At 39.1% G+C, this 24,941-nt stretch overlaps 1 protein-coding gene across 2 annotated transcripts in view; it reads left to right on the top strand.

The window, feature by feature from the left end:
- Positions 1-24,941, top strand: part of myo10l1 (myosin X, like 1) — a 52,647-nt gene that overhangs the window by 15,180 nt on the left and 12,526 nt on the right. For both annotated transcript variants that reach the window (XM_032547244.1, XM_032547243.1), the window contains exons 2-25: positions 133-231; positions 13,707-13,865; positions 14,535-14,722; positions 15,533-15,667; positions 16,323-16,447; positions 16,577-16,590; positions 16,694-16,778; positions 17,457-17,563; positions 18,050-18,179; positions 18,257-18,375; positions 18,471-18,617; positions 18,822-18,922; positions 19,021-19,087; positions 19,183-19,275; positions 19,359-19,427; positions 19,516-19,598; positions 20,312-20,414; positions 20,649-20,729; positions 20,858-20,982; positions 21,081-21,198; positions 22,244-22,350; positions 22,461-22,725; positions 23,300-24,130; positions 24,756-24,879. In XM_032547244.1, coding sequence (XP_032403135.1) covers positions 133-231; positions 13,707-13,865; positions 14,535-14,722; positions 15,533-15,667; positions 16,323-16,447; positions 16,577-16,590; positions 16,694-16,778; positions 17,457-17,563; positions 18,050-18,179; positions 18,257-18,375; positions 18,471-18,617; positions 18,822-18,922; positions 19,021-19,087; positions 19,183-19,275; positions 19,359-19,427; positions 19,516-19,598; positions 20,312-20,414; positions 20,649-20,729; positions 20,858-20,982; positions 21,081-21,198; positions 22,244-22,350; positions 22,461-22,725; positions 23,300-24,130; positions 24,756-24,879 — 3,475 coding nt within the window. The remainder of the gene's footprint in view (positions 1-132; positions 232-13,706; positions 13,866-14,534; positions 14,723-15,532; positions 15,668-16,322; positions 16,448-16,576; positions 16,591-16,693; positions 16,779-17,456; positions 17,564-18,049; positions 18,180-18,256; positions 18,376-18,470; positions 18,618-18,821; positions 18,923-19,020; positions 19,088-19,182; positions 19,276-19,358; positions 19,428-19,515; positions 19,599-20,311; positions 20,415-20,648; positions 20,730-20,857; positions 20,983-21,080; positions 21,199-22,243; positions 22,351-22,460; positions 22,726-23,299; positions 24,131-24,755; positions 24,880-24,941) is intronic.

Below are 24,941 nucleotides of genomic sequence, written 5' to 3'. Positions count from 1 at the left end.
CTACTTTCCAGTTGAGTTCTGTTGTCAGCAGAGAGTGCTGCACTTCACTTAAGCAGGAAGTCTTTGCGTAGACTCTCTTTATGTTTGCTACAATGCTTAACCTCAGTATTTGTGTGCTTCTTTGCGATCCAGGGGGCCCGAGTTTGGGTCAGGGAGAAGGAGCAGCTGCTCCCAGCCACTGTCAACTCCTGTGGAGATGGAACCCTGGTGGTCACAACGGACTATGGAGAGGTAAGGAGTATGCAGAGAGCAGTAGCGTCTGCACCTTTGCTTACAGAATATTCAATGTGATGGTGAAACTGCTGTGTCGTTTCATCCAGTCTTCACTGATCAATACAAACCGCTGGCCTTAATGCGGCACGTTTCTGCCCCAGTTCCCTGCTCCTCCTCTTCATCTTCATACATATTCAGAATTCATCTCTGGCACACATTCAGTCTTCAGAGGAGAGCTGAGACAGATAAAATAATCATGCTAGAAGAAACCAGCATTTTTCCATTCAACAAACAATGAATGTTTCATGACTCTCATCGTAAGTCAAAGAACATATTTCTAAACGTTGTCTGATTTTTACCAAAAAAAAAAAAGAAAAAATACTTTATTGATGCATGAATGGTCCAAAAATGGTAGAAGTTTTCAATTTTGCCGCTTTTAAAAAACATTGATTTCTAATGCTATGGTCTCCAACAAGATTCCCAGGGTACTTAGTGGAAAAATTAGCCCAAAGCATCACAGATTCTCCAACAATTCTTAGTCGACACAAAGAGCATTTCCACATAGGTTTCACACCAAACCCACCTGGGATGTTTGTGGCCACAAATTCAATCTTGAACTTTGAGATTTAACTTTTTAAATCAGATCAAGTTTGCCAAATGTGGAGTTTGCCAAATGCCATGTTCATGTTTATAATAGCAAGACAGAAAAGGCACGCTTCCAGAACAATCATCTGGAATTGGAGATGGTTTTTATTGGTTGTTCCCGAGAGTCGAAGACTCCAAGTTGCTGGTCTTTCCTTTGGACCCAGCCTAAAGGTTGAAAGAAACAAACATCTCTGTCATTCCAGTGAATGAGAAAGTTGTGAAAGATTAGATTTTATTAACCTCTGGTTAACGTTAAAAACTAGTATAAATAAAGAAATTCTTCAGTTGCATTTATTTCAAATGGATTGATTTGGGCTCCAGCAGTTTTTCCGCTTGTGCATCTTATTAAAATCTAGTTTAAGTAGGTAAACTGAGGGAGAAATAAATTAATTAACACAAGGGAGTTGAACTAAATCTAATAAAACCCCTACAAACCAAGGGGAAAAGAACAACACTGATCTAATTAGAGAACCTAGAATGGGCAACACCATTGTAGCAATAATTCACATTGAAATATGAACTTAAATATGGCAGGACATAAATCCTTAAACATAAACACAAGTACAAACCAAAACACAAATGCCTGTACATCATGACAAAAAGGTAAAGATATTTTAAAGCCTTATACTCACCTTTAGCAGAGGCACTAAAATATCTGCCTCTGTATGAAGACTTCCCAAATCGATATAATCTACATTAGCTTATGAAATATGTCTACATTAATCGTTGGAATGAATGTTTGGGGACGTATTTTGCTGTCAGAATTCCCATTGGCAGCATTTAAAGAACAAGGCAAAGATGGATTTAATGTCTTTGAAGTTCTGAAACTCTCTTTTATTAATGTGCAATTAATTCATGTTTTCGTGGCCTTTAAAGCAACCCTAAAAGGCCGCATGGTTTTGATGCTGCTGCTTTGATTATACAGTATGGTGGTGCAACAAGGAGGGCGAGGCGTTTCCCAAAATAGCGGTGATGGGAACAAGCGTTCTCCTTGCAGTGGATTATCCGGTGCCAACCCAACCCCCATCCAGCTCTGCTTACATCCTCGTGTTCCCACTCTCTGCCAGCGGCTGGTGTTTAAATGTTGCCTCTGCAGGAGATGGTGAATATTTGATAGGGAGTTAGCAGGATTGGGGGCTATACCCTGGTACAACAGGATCTGACCAATGCGCTCTGTGACTCCAGATCCATCCCCGCTGTTTTTAGCTTGACGTTCTCCCGCTTGGTTGGGAATGCACGATTGACCCCATGGACCACAGAGGCATGTGACCCCTGCAAACATCCTGCTGCTAAAGAGCATAAAGCAGCTTAATCTTTAACAGCATTTACAGCTTCAGGTGTTTGCGTTAGTTTTAATCCAGTTCGCCCCAATATGCACTCTCTGTTTTAGAAATTGCAGCCATATCCTCACTAATTGCTCTTCTCACTTCTCCCATTACATCCAACCCCTCTGGCTTTACGATCAACCCAGTAGTTCGCTCTGTCTTAAAAATTTGGTGCCAGTTTAGGAGGCATTTCAAACTTAACTCAGCATCTACACTTGCTCCTTTGATGAGGAACCACTTGTTTCAACCAGCACTCACAGATCCCGCCTTTTTGTCATGGGATAATAAAGGGCTGTCATGTTTCAAGGATTTTTACAAAGAAGGTATTTTTCGCAGCTTCACAGATCTTGCATCAGAATTTAATCTCCCCCCTTCCCATTTATTCCGGTACTTTCAAATCAGACACTGCGCCAGGGCTCTGTTTCCCGGTTTTCCCTCTAGGCCACCAAACCTGTACTGGGAGCTGTTCCTGAGTTGGGATCCTCTTCAAAGGTCATATATCTCTAAAGTTTATAATGAAATTCTGTCTTTTAATTCTTCACCCATTACTAAGATTAAGGCTGCTTGGGAACTCGAACTTGGTCTAAATTTGGGAGAGGATTGGTGGAATAATGCCCTTAAAAAAATTCATTCAAGCTCAATCTGTGCTCGACTTTCTCTTATCCAGTTTAAAGTTCTCTTCAGGGTTCATCTCTCTAAAAATCGATTGTCGCAATTTTCCTCCGTTCCTGACATTTGTGAGAAATGTCGTGCGCCTACCTGTAATCTAACTCATATGTTTTATTCCTGTTCATCACTTCATAGTTTTTGGCAGACCTACTTTGTTACTATGTCAAAGATACTCTCATTGGATATTAAACCTTCTCCCCATGTTGCCATATTTGGGCTTCCAGTTAACTACAAACAGTTCACTTCCAATCAATTGGACGTCTTAGCATTTACTTCCTTATTGGCAAGACGCCGTCTTCTTTTCCACTGGAAATCAACTAAACCACCCTCTAGCAATCAGTGGCTAAAAGACACCATGTCCTTTCTAAAACTGGAGAGAATAAGATATTCAGTGAAAGGCAACACAGCCAAATTTTATAACTTATGGTGCCCTCTCATGACATTCTTTCACTCTCTTCAGTCTCTTCCCCCAGATTGAATGCTACACCCCATCCCACCCCCCCCTTTTTTTTTTTTTCTTTTCTTTTTTCATTTTTACTAGGTTTGTTCTTGTGTCTTGTTCTTGTATGAAAAAGAAAAATACTCATAGGAGGTAAATTGTATGCCTTTTGTCAGTTAGGTACTTTCTACCTCTTCTATTTCTGTAACCTGTTCGTTTCTATCGATGCCATAAAGAAGATGTATATCACGGCATACTTTGTTAAGAGTAAAGATTTTTTGCCTGTAATGTCTCCTTCCCTTCTAATAAAAATATTAAATAAAAAAAAAAGAAATTGCAGCCATAAAACTTAGAAGTACAAACAAAATGAAAACCCGCCATACAAAGACGTTCAGGTTGCTGAAAGAATTTGTAGAAGAAATGACGAATGGACATCATTTCTTGTTGAATTATGGGAAAACAATATAAACTTCAAATTAGATCTGATCAAATCTGATCAGAGGGAATGCTAATTTCTCTTCTTTAGAACAGGGGTCTTTAGCCCATCCACCATAGTTGTTAGTAACTTTTTCCAAAATCTATTTCAAATTCAAAAATTAAATGAACATCTGCGTAGTTTCAATCTTACAATCTCAAATGTAACACGGCTAGATGTTACCTTTTGAGTCACGTCTATTCACATGCCAGTGTTACCTTAGGACATTTAAATGGTCTCTAACTGACCTCTATGCCAACAACATGCATGTTTTTTGCATCTTGAGATTTTAATATTTACAGAAATTAAGGAAAGAATCGGGATAACGAGGGTGAATAGAAGTCTTTATAATGATTGTAATAAAGTATCACTATTATCCTGATATCGTGCAGCTCTGTTTGATAGACTCTCTAGAAATGTACGTTTGGACTCTGATTGAGACGCTCCAAATATTGCACTGCTTCCAGTCAGAAGAAATCGACATCTACCGAGGGCATCAATAGTGTAGCTGTGTGCAAAGAGCCTTTGAGCTGTCATTCTGGTTTGACGTTACTTTATCCATAAACTTAAGGAAAATTTAATGGCGCAAACAATCGTTTTCTTGTTCAGTCCTTTTACACCTTTTGGTTGCAAATTATGTGCTTTTTTTTTTCTATCTTCACTTTTTCCATTTTTTTGTCTTGTAATTTTTCTTTTTTTACCAAGAATGATACACATTAAATCCATTGTGGTATTTTAATTGATATTAAAACAAAAGATGCATGTATATGTTTCAAAAGCTGGTAAGATTTTTTCCCCCCCGAGGGTCGGGTATGTTTTGGAGCTTTTTAGAATCTTAATTTAGTGGAAACAAGGCTTTTAGATTGTAGAGGGATGCTGATGCTTGTTTTAAAGTGAAGCTGGAGTTTGTCACCAAACTCTTTTCTTAACTCTCATTTCATCTCATTTTCCTTTAAAATGAAGTTTCTCTGTCATCACCTGAAGCTCATTAACATAAGGGAGAGTGGGGAAGAAATTTTATAAGTGACTCAAGAGCGAAAGAACCCAAAGCAAACATATTTTCCATTTTCCCTTTCTCTTTAACAAGGAAGTATCTTGCAGAGTTATGAAGATGGATCTGATCAGATTAGTTTAATGAATATGTGATAAAACTGGGTCAGCGAAAAACAAACAAACTGGAAAATCAGATGAAGTCAGTATTGTAGCTTTAGAGATAATGGAAAAAAGTAATTAAAATTAAAATATTTTTTTCCTGGTTCAGAATCATTTTAAACTCAGTTGGAAGTCTTCCTTCCCAACTTTTTGTTAAAAATCACACATGCTGCTTTTTCTAGTGAACAGCCTGTTGATAAAGTTGCCATGGTTACTGTTGGGAACAGCATATTCACCTCATCGCTACTTATTCTGCATTTCATAGAAGCATTTTATGATGAATGTAAGCCTCACTCATGGACGTGTATGTAGAAACGCAGGTTGCGGCTGCGGTGAGTTATGTTTTGAGTGACCCGGATTTCAACAGAGAGCTGACATGAAGACGAAAAAAGGCTGCAGAGATGCATTAGCTCATGTTCACAGACACAACTTCCACACGGCAGACAAAATACGCCCTAAAATACACCGAGTGAAAACTGTATGCATGACTTTTATTCTGCATATATAAAAATGAACACTGTCTTGTCTACTGACCCATTTTCTTCTCCAAAGACTCACAGCTTTTGACCCTGAGGGGATTTAGGAGTTACACAGTTGTTGTGATTCAAATGATGAGATGAATAAATTCTTCTAAATTTCTGCTTTGCAGTCTGAGGCTCAAACAGATACGAAACTCTGCAAAGTGAGTCTCCTGTGAGGCAGAGAGGTTTTAATTACCTTTAACTGTTGACACTTATTGCAAAACAACTTTCCTTGCCTTCGCTTTGGGGTCCTCTGGACTTGATAAAGACTTGGTAAGGTATCGGCCATTTACCGTTTAGCATTTCTTCTGAAAACAGAATAAAAACAACAGCAGTTTTAGTTTTTAGATGGATTTATTCAGCCTCTGCTTGCATCTATAACTGCACAAAAAGGTTTGAATCAACCTAAAGTCAGTCCTCCGCTCCTAACCAGAGAGGTGGAGGTCCGAGGGATCAGGACCAAGGTCAGTGATGAGACCTGCCTCTGCGTACAGTACTGTGTGATACTGAATCCCTCCTCTGCCGAGCAGAATATAGGTCACTGTGCCCACAGCACTCCTCTCCCAGCCTTTCCATTTTTATCTCTCAGGCCCGCTCTCTCTCACTCTTGCTGCAGCTAATATGTGAAGTCAAATGAAGAGGCTTGTCTCCCTCGGCTCTGCTCCTGAATCATGCAAAGCAGCATTAAACATCAGAGAGCTTTATGGCGAAAGTGCACACACAGAAAGTGCGTGAGTGTTTCCACAAATCAGGTTAAGAGCGAAGTAATTTTGCAGAAAAGAAGCAACGGGGGATAGTAAAAGGATAAAATGTGTTGTGTGTCCAGGAAAGGGACTATTCAACAGATATTCAACACAAACAACTGTGTTGGAAAGAAAAATGCAAAATCATTAAAAAATATATTTAATACCTGGTTGAAAGAGTGTGAATAGTTTGTTAAAAATGCATGTTAAATTAATTTCTAGCAGTCATTTTTGGTAGAAATTTGTCAACATCCCACATCTTGACTCAGAAATACTTGCTTCTCAGCCTCGCAAAAAGTTCTCCAGATGTTTTAGATTTTCTTCCTGAGCCCTGCTTTGGTGATCCTACAGATTTTCTGTCAGGTTTAGATCAGACTGGGTCAGAGTCTAGGAAACTTAACGGTTACCAAACCTTTAATTTTCCTTTCATTGAGTCATTCAGAGGCTTGTAATCCGAGGTATACCTAACTTCATCCGTCTTGACAAAAAAACAGTTTCTTATTGTTCCTGTCGAAGAACAAACATGATCGGTATCAACATAAGTGTGTTAATTTCACAAAAATATTTTTAAAGTAAAAAGAAACAGATGAAAATTCGGTGAAGTATGTGCTGCTTCTGTCGACAACTTTTTGGTCCCTTTTTAATATGTGAATATGTGAAAATAGGGTTTCTTTTTGTTTTTTGCAAATAAAATGAAGATAAAAATAAAATAAAATGTACATTTATGTTTTATCCACAATATTTTCTGTGGCTCGGCTTTGCACCATGTGGATTATTAATGATGTCTCTTTTTAAAAATTTTTTTATTAGAGTTTACTTTAGTTTTCATGCTTACAGTGGAATTTAAAACGAAGGTCAGAGTTGCTTTTTCTTTCTCTCCACTGCTGATTATCCTGTTTCCCCCTGACCAATCTGAAGTGGTTTCTCTCTTCATCTTCATAATAAATTATTAAATGTGAGGTGCTCATTTTTAGACTCTCTGAGTTGTAGAGCTTCATGTGTGTACCCGTTTGTCACAGACATGAGTTTGAGAGTTCCTGTTACTTTTCTGGGTTTTAAAATGAAACACAAATCTATTACCAGAATATGTGTTGTGTCCGACCTGAGGGCAAAAAAGGGAGACATCTTAAGAAATCCCTTTTTATGTCCTACTGCAGCTGCTTTTTAATTTCTGAGTCTTTGACATACTTTTCCACTTTAAAGTGTCTTCTTTCACAGAATCACTTGCCTGTGGGTTGTCCTGAGTTATGTAAATTTCTCAAGTGGGATTTTCAAGTCCTGGGTATTTGAAAACAAATTTGGCTTTGCCACAGGAAGCAGCACATTTGTGCAAAATTGGTGCAAAACGTCTTGCAATTCAGCTTCCATTGATAACAAATTGACCACTGACAGCTTTATTATTACCTTTACCAACTCCTTTGGAATAAATTCAACTAAAACCTTTTTTATATGATTTACAGTAAGTTGATCTGTTGGATCTATTTAGTACTTCACCACTTTCTGTGTCCCTGAGAAAAGATTTTTTTTCATAACAAACACTCGAGGTGCGCTTAGTATAAATCAAAGGATAAATATGTTGAAAAGCCAGTGTTGTATAAAGTACTGAAATCTCAGAGTCAAGTAAAAGTACAAGTACCTCTCCAAAATATGACTTTGGTAAAAGTCGAAGTCACTGACTGAAATGTTACTTGAGTAAAAGTCTTAAAGTATTTGAAACTTCTTGTACTTAAGTATGGAAATTACTGTAAAAATGGATGTACTCAAGTAATGTAATGAAAAGTACAAGTAAAAAGTAAAACAAAGCAAATGCAGTTTGAATGACATTTTTTATATTTTGGTAAACTTGTCAAATACACTTAAAATAATGTACCCAACCAAGTGCAGGCAAAATTAAACCTGCTAATAGATATACCTGCAGGCATCATTTAGTTAAGAAAATTAGGTGCTTTACCTATAGCACAAGGTTAACTTAACCTGCTTTACAACTGAACCAGCTTCTTAGTAAACCCTCCAGGACAGAAAATACAAAGTTTTTGTAAGCCTTAAGTTTTCCCTTCAAGTAAGGTCAGTGCTGAAAATGAGAAAAATAAATAGTACAGAAAATGCGGCCAACATGAAGAAAAAGAGCTGTTACGATTACTCTACTTCACAAATCAGTGAATCAGTCAATGCTACAGTCAGTAGGTGGTGCACACAACTGGTCATTATGCAAAAGAAAAAAAGAATTGGGAGGGAAATGCAGCTTATTGGCATCTGTAAACCTGGTTTTGAACTTGCATGCCTTTCCTATATTCGTTAAATTTAGTCTAAATTGCTATCGCTATGGCTTCTGTCCCCCCTTGAACAGAGGAGTCTAGGTAGCCTGCTACAGTCAACATTAGGCCTAAGCTAAATACACCACGTGTGGAACTGAAACAATGCCAAACAAAGTTCATTTATGGTCAAGATTTCACAATACAGTAGTGCCTAGTGACCAAGCTATAGTTACTGAAACAGGAGGATTATAACCATTTCATAAGAAGTTACCTCGATGTGTTTCTTCAAGTTGGACGGGGAGTTTTTGTAAGATAGAATTTCCATGTGACTGCTACTGATTGCGAGACTTGCTTTGTGTTTAATGGGAGAAGCGAAACAGGTGTATCCTAATTAAAAGTAAAGAAATCAAGAAATGGCAAAAAATGTGGAATGAAGATAAGAAAGGAAGAAGATTATATGAAGTACAAAAGTCAGTTTGAATTCGAAGCATTAATGAACGAAACAGAAGAGAAGAAATAATAATTAGTAGATTAAGAGTAGGTCATACCTACTTAAATGACATGCTTTATAAAATAGGGAGGAAAAATAATGATAAATGTGAGAGATGTGGAGAGAAAGAAAATGTAGAACACATATTGATGAACTGTAAGTCAAATGAACTCGAAAGGGAAGAATTAAAGAGAATAGTTAGAAATATGGGGCATGAATGGAATCTTAAAGGTATATTAGGAAATGAAGGAAACATAACAGATATTCACAAATTAAGGAAAGCATTGTTTATTTATCTTAAGAATACAAAATTAAAAAGTAGAATTTAATAGATATGAAGTAATGCTTCTACACACTCATGTACAGTAGGTGGCGGTATGCACCTTAAAGTTGCTTGTGATCCGCCATAATAGAAAAGAAGAAGAAGAAGGTGTATCCTATTGGTGGTGATGAACAAGCCCAGGCAAGCAGGCTACGGACTTTGTTCGGTAGCCTGCTTGCTACTTGCTAATCAGTAGGTGGGGTCAAAACACTTGCGTTTCTCTCTCTCGCTTTTTTGTAACGAGTAACTAAACCACACATTGAAAATGTATCGGAGTAAAAGTACGCAATTAAGTTCGGAAATATAGTGAAGTAAAAGTGAAAGTCATCAAAAATTTTCATACTCCAGGAAAGTATGAAGTACTCCAAAATATACTTAAGTAAAGTAGTGAAGTATTTTTACTTCGTTACTATACAACACTGTGAAAAGCACCACACTTAAGTACAGCAGAGGATCTATCATGCTGTGGGCTTTAAGAACCTGGTTATAGTGGATGGCATCATGATTTCTTAGAAATACTGGCAAATTCAGGTGGGCTCTCTTGAAAGACTGAATCCAGTGGTGTCAATAAATGCAGAAAGCATTGTATTCAAGTACTTGGGGGTGTTGTTTCCGCTTTACCCTGTATATCGCCAAGGTAACTGCCAGAGTCGACTTTTATCGTAAATATGACCGCACTGATCTGAGGCCTACACCGTCACATGCCTTAAATGTGGCTGTGCAAATGGCCGACAGATTTATGAAAAATTAATGACAAGAAAAAGCTGCGTGTTCAACACAGTGAAGAGATTTTCCCACATGAGTTGCTACTTGTCACCAACGGGAAGCCTGTCGGTTGAGGTGGCATTGCTCCTAGGTGGCCAAAGATAAATTCACTGTGACAGAGCTGAGGGAGTGCAGGAGTTTATGTGTCTTCACTCTCCGCTGCATGAGAAACCTGGTGCCACTTTTACCCATACAGCCCAAAAAAGTTGGAATAATTTAAATTACTTGTAAATATAGAATGTAAATCCTACAAATCCTATTTCAGTATGATTGAAAGGTCATTTATTTTTCATAGCAACTGTTTGATATTGCCTAATGTGTGAATTATCTAGTTATAAGTCTTGCTAATGTCATATTCATCTGCATCTGCTCACGTAGCAGATGCAAAGGGTCAAATACACGACCTGCAAATAATTTGGAATTAATAAAAGATGAAAAAGAATTGTTGAATTCTTTACCTTATAATGGCAATTTGAGTAATTTGCATGTGTCACGAGTAGACACTTTGAAGGACCCAGGAAGACGGGAGGCATACTGAAATCTACAAAGTCCAGTGTCCAAGGAGAAGGAGGAAGACTTTCACAAACTGAGGGGGAAATCGAACAGAGTTCTAAGAAAAATAAATCCATATACACAAAGAACAAAACACAAGAATGCAGCAGGAGTCAAAATGTATGGCAACATCTTAACAAGAGAAATTAATTGAGCAAGGCAAGATTTTTAGAACACAAATAAACCTCAGCGAAATTAACAAAAGTGCAAAAGAAAACAAATAAAATACACTGCAGGATTGTGACAGTATTAAAATAATACTAAGCATAAATAAACTGTAAGATTTTTTATGCATTTTGCCAAAAAGGCTTGCTAAAATGTTATGAGCAAGTTGGGTTTTACATGTGGTTGCAGTCTACCTTTTTGTTGACTTAGTGTGTGTGAAGCCTTGTTCTCTCTACCTTTTGTCAGGATCTGTGTTTTCTGTGTCATTTAGAGTTTTTTGTGTCCTTGCGTCTCTTCGTTGTCCTGTCCTCCCCTTGATTGTTCCCAGGTGTGTCTCGTCTCTGTGATTACCCTCCCGTGTATTTAACTCCACCTGTGTTCTTTGTTCCTCGTCGGGTCCTCGTCATTGTTACGTCAATGTTAGCTTCTTCGTCGTTCTGTGTTTCCTTGTGCCTGCTGCTTGTTCCCGGACTTATTTATCATTAAACATCCCTTATTCATCTCATCTGGGTCTACAGCGTCTGCCTCACCACCTCACCCGCACCACTTCCTGACACCTTTCCTATAAAGTACTTTGTAGTGCATGATTCTCTAATTCATATGGTTGAGCGTGATTGTTCAATAACAGCCTGAGGTCCCAGACTGAGCCATTAGGCTTTCAGACAGTCTATGATACACACACATTACTTTTAAAGAGTAATAGATCAGGAAGTCTGGGAGTAAAGAAGCAGTAGATGATTAAAGAGAGCTACTGGAAATGTTTTTTGTTCAGAAACTGAAAAAAAACTTAATTAAAAAACACATCAGTTATAGTGTGGGAGAAGGAGAGAAGATGGATTAAGGAAGAGTAACAAACAAAAGAAAATAAGGATAAAGGACTCAGAAGTGATTTTAGAGACACAAACAGAAACAAAGAAAGAAATTAAGAACATGAGAGAATTATTTAACAGAGTGAGAGCTCATAATGAGCAAGGCAGAGCGGGAATCTTTGCAGAACAACTGATGTTAGAGACACATTAAGACAACACGGTCCAGCTGTAACGTCGCTGCATGTTACAGCTGCCAAAACCCTTTGACCAGAAGGCATGTCAGTGCATCTCATGTCTCAGAGAACCGTGAACGTCACGCAGATCAAACACTAATTAATACATTAACACAAAGCTCACACATAGATATACAGACTGTTTTCTGGTCATGCTAGTGTCTAGTTTTCATGAAGTAACTTTAGGTAAATCTAAAAAAGCTGATGCAGGTCAAATACAGATGCTTTTATTTGCAGCAGATTTACTTTGTTTTCAGAGAAGCTCCAAGAAGCGGGTACAGAATGTATTAAAGATATGCTTTCATGTACTTCGATGGACAAAGGCATGTTGATGTGTCAGTTTTAATGTGCAACATTTTTTAGTTTCACTCTGGTTCATTGATTTTTTTTTTCTTTTTTATCTGTCTTTCTGCGGTAATTTTGGTTATGTTCTGTTGAATCTGGGATTGTCTTTTGTTTTCATTGCTACCAATTTAGTTTTAGATTTAGAAAAAGCTGAGGTGAGAGGGTTAAGTTTAAATGTCTGTAAATGAAAAACCTAAAGAGAAATTATGTTTTTGAGCATCTTCTTCAATAGCACTTTCCTTACTTGCAGTAGGAAGATGTTACATCACAGTGAGCTTGCACAAAGGTGAATAAATCCCCAGAAATGGTGGATAACTAATATCCAGTATGAGATGATTTAAACAACTTAAAACAAATTAAATTGAAAATGTGTGTAATATTTCTCAGTTCTTTTCCCTAATTTTCCAACAGTACTGCTGCTACTACTACATTTTATTCATTTTATGTGACGTCAAATGTTTTAAGCATTGTAATTGCAGTTTCGCTATCAGCTTCTAATGTAAGCCTACAGTAATCGTTCCTTTCCGATGAAAGAAGAGGAATATTTAGGGAATATTTAGGTCAATTAATCACAGCTGAGTGAAGAAACCCAGTGACATTATAGGCAAGACCATCATCTGCATTTACCCACAAACTATACATGAAATATCTATGATAGCTTGACATTTACAAAGAGAAAAAAGAGTATGCTAACTCCAGAAACGTGCAGACTAAAAACATCATAATCACACACAATTAGCAAATGACGATGACATGTTGATTTTTTGGGAGTGGTCCGCCATACAACAGCTCTTCACAGAAAAAAAGAACTGTAAGTGGGGTGTAATAGATTAATTTAGGAACAGTCTGAGTGCCTATGGCAAGCCCTGCTGTTACTCTCCACAGACTACCAACACATCTGTTTCTGCAGTGCACACGCAGTCACACACACTCACAGGGTGAAGGCTTGCTGTGTGTCATGTCAGCAACCCTGTATTGTAAATGGCATGGTTTCTATTTTCAGACAAGCTGATTTCAGTGAAATAGGTGAGCGACCTTCAAGCTGAAACAGAACAGCAGTTATCTCCAATACCTCTCTGTGTGTGTTGTGTGTGTGTGGGCGTGGGTGTGTGTGTGCGTGTGTGTGTGTGTGTGGGCGTGTGTGTGGGTGTGTGTGTGTGTTGGCCGGACACGGGGATCCGTAGTAACATCGTTTGCATGCCTGACCTGAATTCACACCGAGCTGCTTTCACCTGTCAGATCCCACCACATCAGATCTGTTACTCTTCCTCTCGTCTTCTCTCTTCCCTCCCCACTTCTCCACTTTCCCCTACACTGTCCTGTTGCCATAGTGATGGATGGCATGGAGGAGACTGGGGTCTGAGCCAAAACTGCTCTGTATTGTCATGAAATGGGTCTAAAAAAAGCGGCTCTTGAAACGCTGGCATCTGTTGTCGTTCTAAAAACAACATTCTTAGACTGTAATTATCCAGCAGTAGCACCAATAAAAAAAAGGGATCAGATTTGTAGATTATTTTGCTTCTGGATTTTGCTTTAGGAAACCTTAACATGATGATGCGAGACAGTTTGTGTGCCTCCTTGTGTGCAGGTGTTTTACCTACAGCAGGCCGAGGTCACCAGGGAGCGGGTGTATGCGATGCACCAGTCCAGTATTGACGGGGTGGAGGACATGTCAGCGCTGGCTGAGTTGCATGAGGCTGCAATCATGCACAACCTTTACCAGCGCTACCAAAAGGATAACATTTACGTAAGTCAGGTCATCCTGGTGGTTGACATACGTGCAAGTCGGTGTCTACTCTCCGTAAGCAACTTTATCGCACAAACACAAACGTTTTATTAGAAAATATTGGGTAAAAATACGGGAAAAGGCAGAGAAGATTTTCTGTATCTGGAAACAGGCTAACCAACATTTAAACCTATTAGGAGGAGAGTTACTCAGTACAACCACAAACTCTGAGGTTATTTATTGTGATTTTAGGTGACAAAAAGCAGGGCTGAAAATGATACATGCTTTATTTTTTTGTTATTAAAACATCGGGATTAAGAGCAGCAATATTCACCCATTTAGTGAGTAGAGTCCTGCTCTGTGTAACATTTTCTCAGTGTGAATGCAGCTCTTCTGTTTAGACCTCAACAACTTATATCTACATTCTTGGAAGACTTAGGTTTAATTAAATATGTTTCTTCTAGGTGAAAGCAATGTTAACTTTTTGTAACCAAAGTCCAAACTTAAATCAGTTTGGAAAGATAACAAGGAGGCTTTCCAACCTAAAAGAATTATGGATGGGTACAGAAAGCTGCATTAATCCAAATTTTCCATTTATTATTGAGCAGTGTATCAAGACTTTTCAAGATGGTTTAAAAATAAATAAATAAATCTGAAACTCTTTTTCTTCTTCTTCTTCTCTGTTTTCAGACTAATATTGGAAGTATCCTGGCTGCTGTCAACCCATATAAACAGATCCCAGGCCTGTACGACCTGGACAGAGTGGACTTGTACTCCAAGCACCATCTGGGGGAACTCCCGCCGCACATTTTTGCCGTGGCCAATGAATGTTACCGCTGCATCTGGAAACGCCATGACAGTCAGTGTGTCCTCATAAGGTGAGTTCATGGTTCAGATTAATTGCTGGGTTGCATCGGACGTATATTCTTTGGACCTGTTCACGTTTAGTCTACAACTACGCACTATGTTTTTGTGATTCTATCTAACGGATCAAGACAAAGAAAAATGATACATGGTTTTTAAAGTTTTGGACAAATAAAAATCTCTGAAGTAAGGCTTGCATATGTTTTCAACCCCATTTTAAAATGATTCAAAGCCAAATCAAATCAATTGCCTTTTGTAGATACAAAGTGGGGTCAACAGATGCTGAAACACAGCTCAGCATGGAAGGCTGCTGAAGACTAGACATGGAGATTCTAGAAATACTTAATCCTGGGGACTAAAAAACAGATGCGTGCCACACTTTTCAGATCTGTTAGTAAACAATTTTGAAAACCAAGGACACTTTTTCTTCCACTTTCCAACGACATGCCACTTTGTACTGAAAGAAGGTAAGAAACCTAACTAAAGGAAGTAAACTCGTTCTGTCACTGCTGAAGAAACGAAACTGAAACGTTAAAGTTTATGAATTGTTTCATCTTTCATTAAAAAAAAAATCCTTCACCACTGAATCAAGATGGTTTGCAGCTAAATGGTCTGATCCGAGTGCTTTCAATTACCCTCAACGTTATGGAAAGAGTCTGGAACCTAATGAAATATCTCTGAAGCAATCAAGCCCCTCTATCAATTAGATGACCAGACCAGTCGGAGATACTGGGATGTCACAGAAGGTCACTGGCTTTATAATTGGATTTGGGTTGTGTGTGTGCGTGTGGGTGTGTGTGTGTGCGCGTGTGTGTGTTCTCCAGTGGTGAATCAGGAGCGGGGAAGACGGAGAGCACCAAACTGCTGCTGCAGTTTCTGTCGGTGATGAGCCAGAACTCAATCGCTGCTCCTCAGTCGGAGAGAACTACGCACGTGGAGCAGGCCATCGTTCAGAGCAGGTGTGCAGGACGAAACAAATGTTTTTACATTTTAATCAGCTGAGTGTGTCATTTGCCTTCATGTCTTCAGATTTACACCACACATTACTCTGTTATTACTAATTAAATAAAGCTGTGCTCCTTTTCTGCTTCGGTGTTCACAGTTAAATTTCTGGATCAGAGTCACTACATCTGTACAAGCTGGAGTTTGAGACAATTACCTCTAACAAGAGCTTCAAACAACAGAATAGCTGGAAAAGAAAAATATTCAGGCCTCTACATATTTATATTTAAGATGCAGCTGCAAGATTTAGGAAGAGGTGCACAAAAACTAATTTCTGCAAACCTCAATAAGTTGAAGTAACATTATAAGGAAAAGGCAACTATGCATTCCTTATAATAATCTGAGAGACCAATAAAAGCAGGCAGAAAATTAATTCAATGCAGTAATGATTACGTTATTGCTGCAAAAAGTAGTCCTCCATGCTTTGTATTAAATATTTCAAATGCACCTTTTCTACTTTGACTTGAGTGAGTTTTGTGTTAAAAATGGCGATCCTTACAGAAAACACTGGGGATGATGGAGGTTCCACTGTCGTTCTTCCAGGAAGCTGAAACGTTTTCTACATGCTGAATAAAACAACATAAAAACCGCAGATTCTTGTTTCCTTTTCAGTCCAATCATGGAGGCTTTTGGGAACGCAAAGACCGTTTACAACAACAACTCCAGTCGCTTTGGGAAGTTCATCCAGCTTCACTTCTCAGAGTGCGGCAACATCCAAGGAGGCTGCGTCATCGACTGTATCCTTACAGTTTTTTAAATGTTTATTTGTTTATTTTTATAGCACATATCAGCAACAAGCCAGAATATTAATCACAAAAACAAAAAAAGGTTCCAGTCATAGTTGCTTCCTTGACTCCACCTTTTAGATTTACTGGAAAAGGTAAATATAGGTTATACCTTTCATGCCACTTTTTATTTTAAATGGAATGATTCATCAGTTTTTAAACATAATGGTTATTGAAATCTTTTCTTTTTCTCTGTAGAACCGTGTGGTACGACAAAATCCAGGAGAGAGAAACTACCACATCTTCTATGCTCTGCTGGCAGGAGCCAGTAAAGAGGATAAAAGTAAGTCCTCTAAATATTGGCAATGATCCTTTTTTAATATATTTTTGATTACTAATGAACAAAGTATGATAAATATAGCCAACCTTATTGGAACATACAAGTAATGTCAACCTACAGTGCCATTCTCAAACTTAAAATGTTTTTTTATAGGCACAAACCTTTAGGACAGCAACCATAAATAAACCTACAGCTACAGGGGTCAAGGTCAAAGAATCTGTATATGTTTGAACGGTCCAGTCAAAGTTGAGACATTTTTCTCTACTTTGTCTTTCAAATACAATCCCAACAAAATACAGAAACAATTCTGGTTGTAAAATGACAATTGCAACCCAGCATGCATATTATTTGTTTGTGAATCAGGTGTAGATTTTTGACATTTTAGTATTTTGGGATGCCGTGTCCTGGTGTCAGTTTAATCATTGTGGATTTATTATTAAAAAAAGACAAGGTCAGCACACTGAAAAGAAATTAAGCATATGACATAATAATTCCTTGTGGTAAAAAAAGTTTGATATTTTATGTGAAATCCAAATTTTTGTATAAAAGCCAAAAACTGACTTATTAATCAGCTTTTAGTCGTAACCAATTGGTCTAAACTGAGATGAAAAGCATATTTTACTTAATATGTTATTCTGAAAATAAAGTATGTGCACATGAAAGTCTCATATGTCTCTCCAGGTCTGTATTTCCTGGAGGATCCTGCTGAATCTTTCCACTACCTCAGCCAATCAGGATGTCTGAAGGACAAGAGCCTGAATGACAAAGAACTGTACAACAGTGTTATGGTCGGTTTATGTTCAATTATCACAAAGAAGTAACCAATAGCCACCTTGCAAAAGTCTCAGACTTTCTCTCATTTTTTTCCTCAAAATTTCAATATGCTGCTCCTATTCTCTGGAATAATCTACCTTTCCAGATCAGATCTGCCCACAGCCTGGATCATTTTAAATCGCTTCTTAAAACTCATTTTTATTCTTTGGCATTCAATTGAGACCTGATACCGTAGATCTTCTTTGTTTTTGTTTTTTTTACTTATTATTACTCTTATTATTTTAACTGTATATATATATATATTTTTTTTTTTCTCTGGTATTATTTCTCTTTTTCTTTTCATCAACTTACTTTATTATCGTTTTTGTACAGCACTTTGGTGCAGTTTTACACCTGTTTTTAAACTGCTATATAAATACAGTTGACATTGACAATATGTAATTGTTTGCATATGAAATAAACATTGCTTTTATCTGTTTCATGCCCTTGTCTTTGTGCAGGAGGCACTGAAGGTTTTAGGGTTTACAGAGGAAGAAATCAGAGACATGTTCAAGCTGCTGTCGGGGGTCTTGCAGCTCGGCAACATGGAGTTCATGCTCGCAGGAGGGGCTCAGATCACCACCAAGCAAGGTCAGGCTGTCGCTCAGTTGAAATGATTCAGAAAGTTTAGGGTCAAGTTTGAGTAACTTCATCTCTTTCGTTCCCAGTGGTCAGTAACGCCAGTGAACTGTTGGGTCTGGACGCCTTCCAGCTCTCTGAAGTCCTGACTCAGCGATCCATAATCCTCAGAGGAGAGGAAATCTGTTCCCCTCTCACGATTGAACAGGTCAGGGACATAAATACATTGTCCTTCCCCACTTTTGATTGATCTTCCTCAGACATTCACACAGTCGTCCTTACTCTCTTTCTACATCGCTGCAGGCCATTGATTCCAGGGACTCTGTTGCGATGGCGCTGTATTCCCAGTGTTTCTCCTGGATCATCCTCAAGATTAATCAGAAGATCAAGGGAAAAGAAAATTTCAAATCCATTGGTATTCTTGATATCTTTGGCTTTGAAAATTTCGAGGTAAGAACTCCAGCAATTTATCCTTCTCAGATACAAACCATTTTGTTTACATAAAATCCCAATGAAATATACTGTTGCTTGTGACTAAACCGTAGAAAAAAAACCCAAGACATGCTGTATTTCAGGGCTAATTTTGCATTCATGTCCAGAATTTCCAAGCTTAATTGGACATGTATATTGATCAGAGGATGTGTTGATATGCAGGTGAATCGGTTTGAGCAGTTTAACATCAATTACGCCAACGAGAAGCTCCAGGCATACTTTAACAAGCACATCTTCTCCCTGGAGCAGCTGGAGTACAACAGGTGATGCCGAAAAACGAGCCGTGGTTCGTTGAGGTTCAGCTCAAAACGTGCTGCTTGTTTCATCAGTGTGTGACGGTTTGGATGCACTTATTGTATAGGGAAGGAGTTCAGTGGGATGCCATCGACTGGATGGACAATGCGGAGTGTCTCGACCTCATAGAGAAGGTGTGAAATGTTGCTGTTGATGTGTACATGAAATGTCGATGTTGATTCTGTGACGTAGAGGCAGTTTGAACCTTTTATTTTCTCCTCGATGGCAGAAACTTGGCTTGTTGGCACTAGTGAACGAAGAGAGCCGATTCCCCAAAGGAACAGACTTCACTCTGCTGGAGAAGTTGCACAGCAGACACTCTGTGAGTTATTTAATGCGCCACAGTTTAAGCTACTTTGCTGCACTTGTGTTGCAAATGCTGTACTTGATGTCCGTTTTCTGCAGACAAACCCTTACTATGTGAAGCCCAGAGTTGCAGATCATCAGTTTGGGATCAAGCATTATGCCGGAGAGGTGAGCTATGGATACATGAGCAGCTTTTAATGTTCGCAAATCTGCTCACATGATTATTTTGACCGTGGGAAGTGTGTGTTTTGAGCAGGTGCTGTATGATGTGAGAGGAATCTTGGAGAAGAACAGAGACACGTTCAGGGACGACATCCTGAACATGCTCAAGGACAGCAGGTAGGAGATTTAAACTCACAAAAACAGATCGTTTTCTGTCAAACGTTTCCCGAGACATTTGAGGGATGTTCAATATCTGCCTTTAAAATTATGAATGCCCCAGTCAACATTTTTGATCATCTAACTTAACTCTTCAATGTTCCAGATGTTTTTTTTATTTGGAACCTGAAGTAATAATTGCTGTGGCGTAATGATTAAAAGCTATTAGATGGATCAAAGATGAAAGAAACCTCCGAGGTTCACTTGAATCTGTGATCTGACCACATGTGGTCTACAAGAAAAATACAAGAGACATAAATTAATCCAAATGTTCATAATTTCTCCATAAGAAAACTCTACAAACACTTTCTAGACTCCAATAAGGGGAAGTAATTTACTAAAAGTTCTTAAACACAAATAATATAACAAAAATGCACTGTTTTTCTTACTTTACTTTGAATTGTTGTTTCATTTTCTTTTATTTACTGTGGATCATTTATTGGTATTTATATGCTGTAACCTTGATTCATTTGGCTACTCTTTTGCCCAGGGGCCCCTTCTTAAGGAGATTTCTGATTTCTCTGAAATGTATAATAAATAAGGACTGGTTATTTCTGTTGTTAGTGGGTTTTGAAAATGATATTTTCTTCTGTAAGTCATACAGACACAACCTGTAGCATTCTCACAGCTTAATTGAGTTCCTGCCGTTTTTTTTATTTCCCGTCGCTTCTCAGGTTGGACTTCATCTACGACTTGTTTGAGAAGGTCGGCAGCAGAAACAATGAGGAGAAGATGGGGACAGCCAGACGTAAGCCCACAGTGAGCTCCCAGTTCAGGGTGAGTTATCGACATTTATTTCCTTTTATACAGGAGACAGAACGACGTCCGGTAAGCAGAAATATGTAACTAAGGAATCAGCAATTGTTTATTTCGCCAAGTAGTTATTTTAATGGTTTATTGATTCATTATTTAAAGTGGTAGTAATGACTTATATTATTCTGTTACCAATGGGGCTGTTTTACATTATGTGAAAAAAAAAATCTATATCATTTCATTGTTGTGTCTCCCCAGGACTCCCTCCATGCTCTCATGGCCACACTTAGTGCATCCAATCCGTTCTTCATTCGCTGCATTAAGCCCAACATGGAAAAGGTCACTTTCTTTGTTTCTGGGAATATCTTTCCTCTAATTGACATCAATCGGTTTCTCTCTCTCTCTCTATCTGGGTTTATGTTGTTTAAGGTCTCTAAATATTAAAGTTGTTTATACTGTCTGTGTAGAATCCGAACGTGTTTGACCCAGAAATCGTCCTGAACCAGCTAAGATATTCAGGGATGCTGGAGACGGTGAAGATCCGTCGCGCTGGGTTCCCCGTTCGCAGAACATTCAAAGATTTTTTCTCACGGTACGTCTCCCTATCGTCTACACTCATCTAGTCTTTGTGTAGCTCTATGCCACGTTGTTTCTATTTTTGTCTCATACTATGTCTTATTTTGGTGTCAGGTATAAAATCATCATAAAAGATAAGGTGCCAGCAGCAGGGGATGACAAGAAAAGAAGCACTGATCTCTTAACTAAATATGATAAAACTAAGAAGGAGTGGCAGCTGGGAAAGACCAAGGCAAGTTTTTTGAAAGTTGAAAGATCCTTTGAGATTTTAAATTTCCTACTGGCCAGATAAGTGAAACCAGATATTTATATAAACTGTATAAGAAGACAAATTACCTTTTGATGATGTCTGTTCTGATTGGTTCATTCACAACACTTCACTAATACAGAGCCCAAACTGTGGATGTATTTTTAAGGGAAAACCAGAAATTCACTGCTTCTTGGTGTAACATCTTGCAAAAAATCAATACAAATGAGACTTTTGCAAATATCAGGATGAGGAATTGCAGACGTATGGCTTACTCTTGGTTACAATTTCCACATGCCTGAAGGTGCCTGAAGGTGTTTAGTGTCAAATGCAACAACCTCGTAAAGAAATACGCTGAAGCTTAGAGTGTCATTATCCAAGGTGAAACAAATCCTGCACCAACATGGGCAAAAAGACCACTCAGAGAGGAGGAACTCCAGAAGAAGAGGGTCAAAGAGCTACATTTTCTGATGACATATCAGGTGATTTGAAAAATCAGAATTTGAACTGTCTGGGAATGATGACCTCCACCTTCTCACAATGAGGAGAAACTGCAAAACGTACAAGCATGACAACAAATCCCCACTGTGAAGGATATGGGATGACTGTATCAGGTTGTGTCTGTGTTTTTCTGCAAGAGGGACTGGTGCACCTCACAAAACAGCTGAAAAAATGACAAAAGAGCATTCTGTAGAACAGAATGAGCACAGATGAGCCTTTAAATTAACCCAATGTGCATCACCACAATCAGAATGAAATACAATGTGGTTATAAGGCACATAAACATACCTTAATTTATTTCTAAAACTATATAGGAAACATAGTTATGAAGTGCGTTAAAGTCGACAGTCGGTGTTCTGGTGTGACCATCACAAAATCGTGATCTCAGTCTCATAGAAAGTTTAAGTTCAGATTCGAAAAGTTTTGTCTTTTCATGCAGATTATGTACTGAAAATCTGTTTCCAGCTGTATATCCCAGGTAATACTGAGAATCAATATTTTATATATCTCTGCTGTCTTGCTCCTGTAGGTGTTCATGAAGGAGTCTTTGGAGCAGCGTTTGGAGAAAGACAGGGATGAAATCCGGCGTCAGGCTGCCATGATAATCCGAGCCCATCTACTCACTTTTTCTGCAAAGTAGGTGCCATCCTAAATCGATGCTTCAAGGGATGACAATGACTCCTCTCTGGTGTTTGTACTGGTTCTAAATGGGGTCTCTTTTTTTTACCCCCTGCTTTTCCTCACAGGAAGCATTTCAAACTGGTTCGCTCCAGCATCGTTGTTCTGCAGAAGCACTTGCGGAGGCACATCCAACGCAGACAGTTCGTCAAGAAGCGCAAGGCGGCGCTGGTGCTGCAGAAGCACAGGCGAGGGCAGGTGGCTCGCACCCGCGTTCGAAAACTCAAAGAGGAGAAGAAGAAGAGGGAAGATGAGCAAAGGAAGAAGGAGGAGGAAGAGAAGAAGAATACGGGCGGAGAGGAAGACGAAGAGGTTAATGAAGACGATCAGAAGGTGAGATCAACAGATTGTAAGTACTGCGTTTTCAAGGGTTTTTTGTTTTTGTCAGACAATTAGTCTTATTTGACAAAAACAATATTGCACATGTTCCATACGCTTTCTGTTTTTTGAATGATGGATTGAGCAGTGTTTTGTGAGAGGTTCAAAATGTGTTTTGTATCCTAACCAGATTTAACTATGAATATTGAGCATTTTTTAATGTTAACTATAGGACCTCTGTAGAAAGTTGGATTAATGCTGTGCCTTTATTTATTAATACGGTGACTTCTATTCAGGATTATGAGATAAAAGGAGGCTGAATGGATATTAATATCTTACTTTCTGGATTTGTAGTTGTAAAAAAAAACAAAAAAACATGAGTCATTTTCCTTCCACTTAACAGTCATGAACTACTTTTACATTTTGCTATTTTAATGTAGCCAATCGTACAAAAAGTGATATAAATATCTTTGCAATGCACCTTTATCATAAAAACTAGACACTAGCTAAAATACATCCAGCAATTGATGCTGCAGCTTATTATCCTCAGTTTGAATTACAAAATGTATCTTTTTCCCCCTCCCTAAAGGATGAAGCTCGTCAAATGGAGGAGATCCTCCAGCTGGAGAGAGAGATCGAGCGCCTGCAGAAAAAGCGAGAGGACGAGGTGTCGCAGCTGTGCGAATCGTCCAAACAGGAGCTGCAGCTGCGTCGGGATGCTGAGCTCAAGCGGATGAAGAAGGAGGCATCCCGGAAGGCAACAGAGCTCATCGACCTCCTGAACTTTGGGGGTGTGGATCCCTCCGCGGAAGCAATCGGAGCCAAGCCTGTGGCGGAGGCGAAAACCGCAAAAGGGGCGAGCACAGCCGGAGGGGCCTCGAAAGAGGAGGATGTAGACGAAGGCTTCCATGCAGAGGAAGAGTGCATCCCCCTGCCAGACTTCCCACCTCCCGCTGAGTCCGACGCTCCCATAGATCAGGACATATTTGTGCATCTCCCTCCTCCTCCACCTGCTTTTGCAGAGGGAACCGTCCCCCCCGCGCCTCCTCCACTTCCAGTAGACGGCGTCCCCGCCACTGGAATTCCTCCACCTCCTCCGCTCCCTCCACCTGGAGACGGGGCTCCCGTTCCTCCTCCTCCGGCAGAGGGAGAGAAAAACGAGGAAACAAAAACAGACTCGGAGAGGAAAGTGAGCATGGTGGAGAGCCTGGTGGATGGAGAGGAGCCCATCTACAGCATGCCGGCCGACACGGAGTCGGACTACGACCAGGAAGACGAGGAGGGGTCTGTCAATGCCGGGGACGACAGCTCGGTGTCTGGAAGCAACCGCGGGAGCGCTACCGTGACGGACGAGGAGCACCCGAGGAAGTCCACCTGCACCAACACCAGCGTGGAGTCCTACAGAGGCAGCTCTGACTCTGTGAGGACACACACTTACTCGCTTCCTCACATGCGCGCACGCAGACATGTATGAGCAGCTATACAGCAAATCCTTTGTTTCTTGGTCACTCTTCTGATAAACTGATTACGGAAGCGTACGTAGAAGCGCTTTGCTATCATGCAGGGAAAAAAAATTGAGCGCTATCACGTTACAACGTGATAGTATCTTGTTAAAACTCGATACGTATCTTGTTAAAACGTGATACATATCTTGTTAAGACGTGATAGTATCTTGTTAAAAGGTGATAGTATCTTGTTAAGACATGATACATATATTGCTAAGACGTGATAGCTATTGGTATAGAATAATCTAGTCCAGATTTGAAGTGTAGTTTTTAACGCAGAACAGATGATGTTACTACTTAACACTTATGTTAAGTATAATTTGCATGATTAGTTACCTATTTACAATCTTATGTTAAGTCATATGTTAAGCATAATTTCCTTCTGTTCAGTCCCGTTCTGTTTAGGAAAACATTTACGTGATAACGGTTGATTTTTCCCCCCTGTGTGATAGCAATACGCTTCCGTAGCTGCTGATGTATTTGTTTAATGTTTCCAGGTATCTATAGGTAAGTATTACGTTTTTCTGTTTGATGTCGTAGTACGCAGACAGCGAAGATGAACACGATGGCATGGTGGACACTGATGAAGAGGTGACGAACGGACGCGTGACTTTGCTCAATGGAAATGGGCCACCATATTTCCATGGTTACCTCTACATGAAAGGTGCGTCTGTCTAACCTTACATCTTTCATTTCTAATACTTTCTTACGTTTAATAAATGTTCT

Source organism: Xiphophorus hellerii, chromosome 19, assembly GCF_003331165.1.
Source record: "Xiphophorus hellerii strain 12219 chromosome 19, Xiphophorus_hellerii-4.1, whole genome shotgun sequence".
Lineage (NCBI taxonomy): Eukaryota > Metazoa > Chordata > Actinopteri > Cyprinodontiformes > Poeciliidae > Xiphophorus > Xiphophorus hellerii.
The sequence above is the reverse complement of the archived record's forward strand: the minus strand, read 5'-3'. Positions and strand labels throughout refer to the sequence as shown.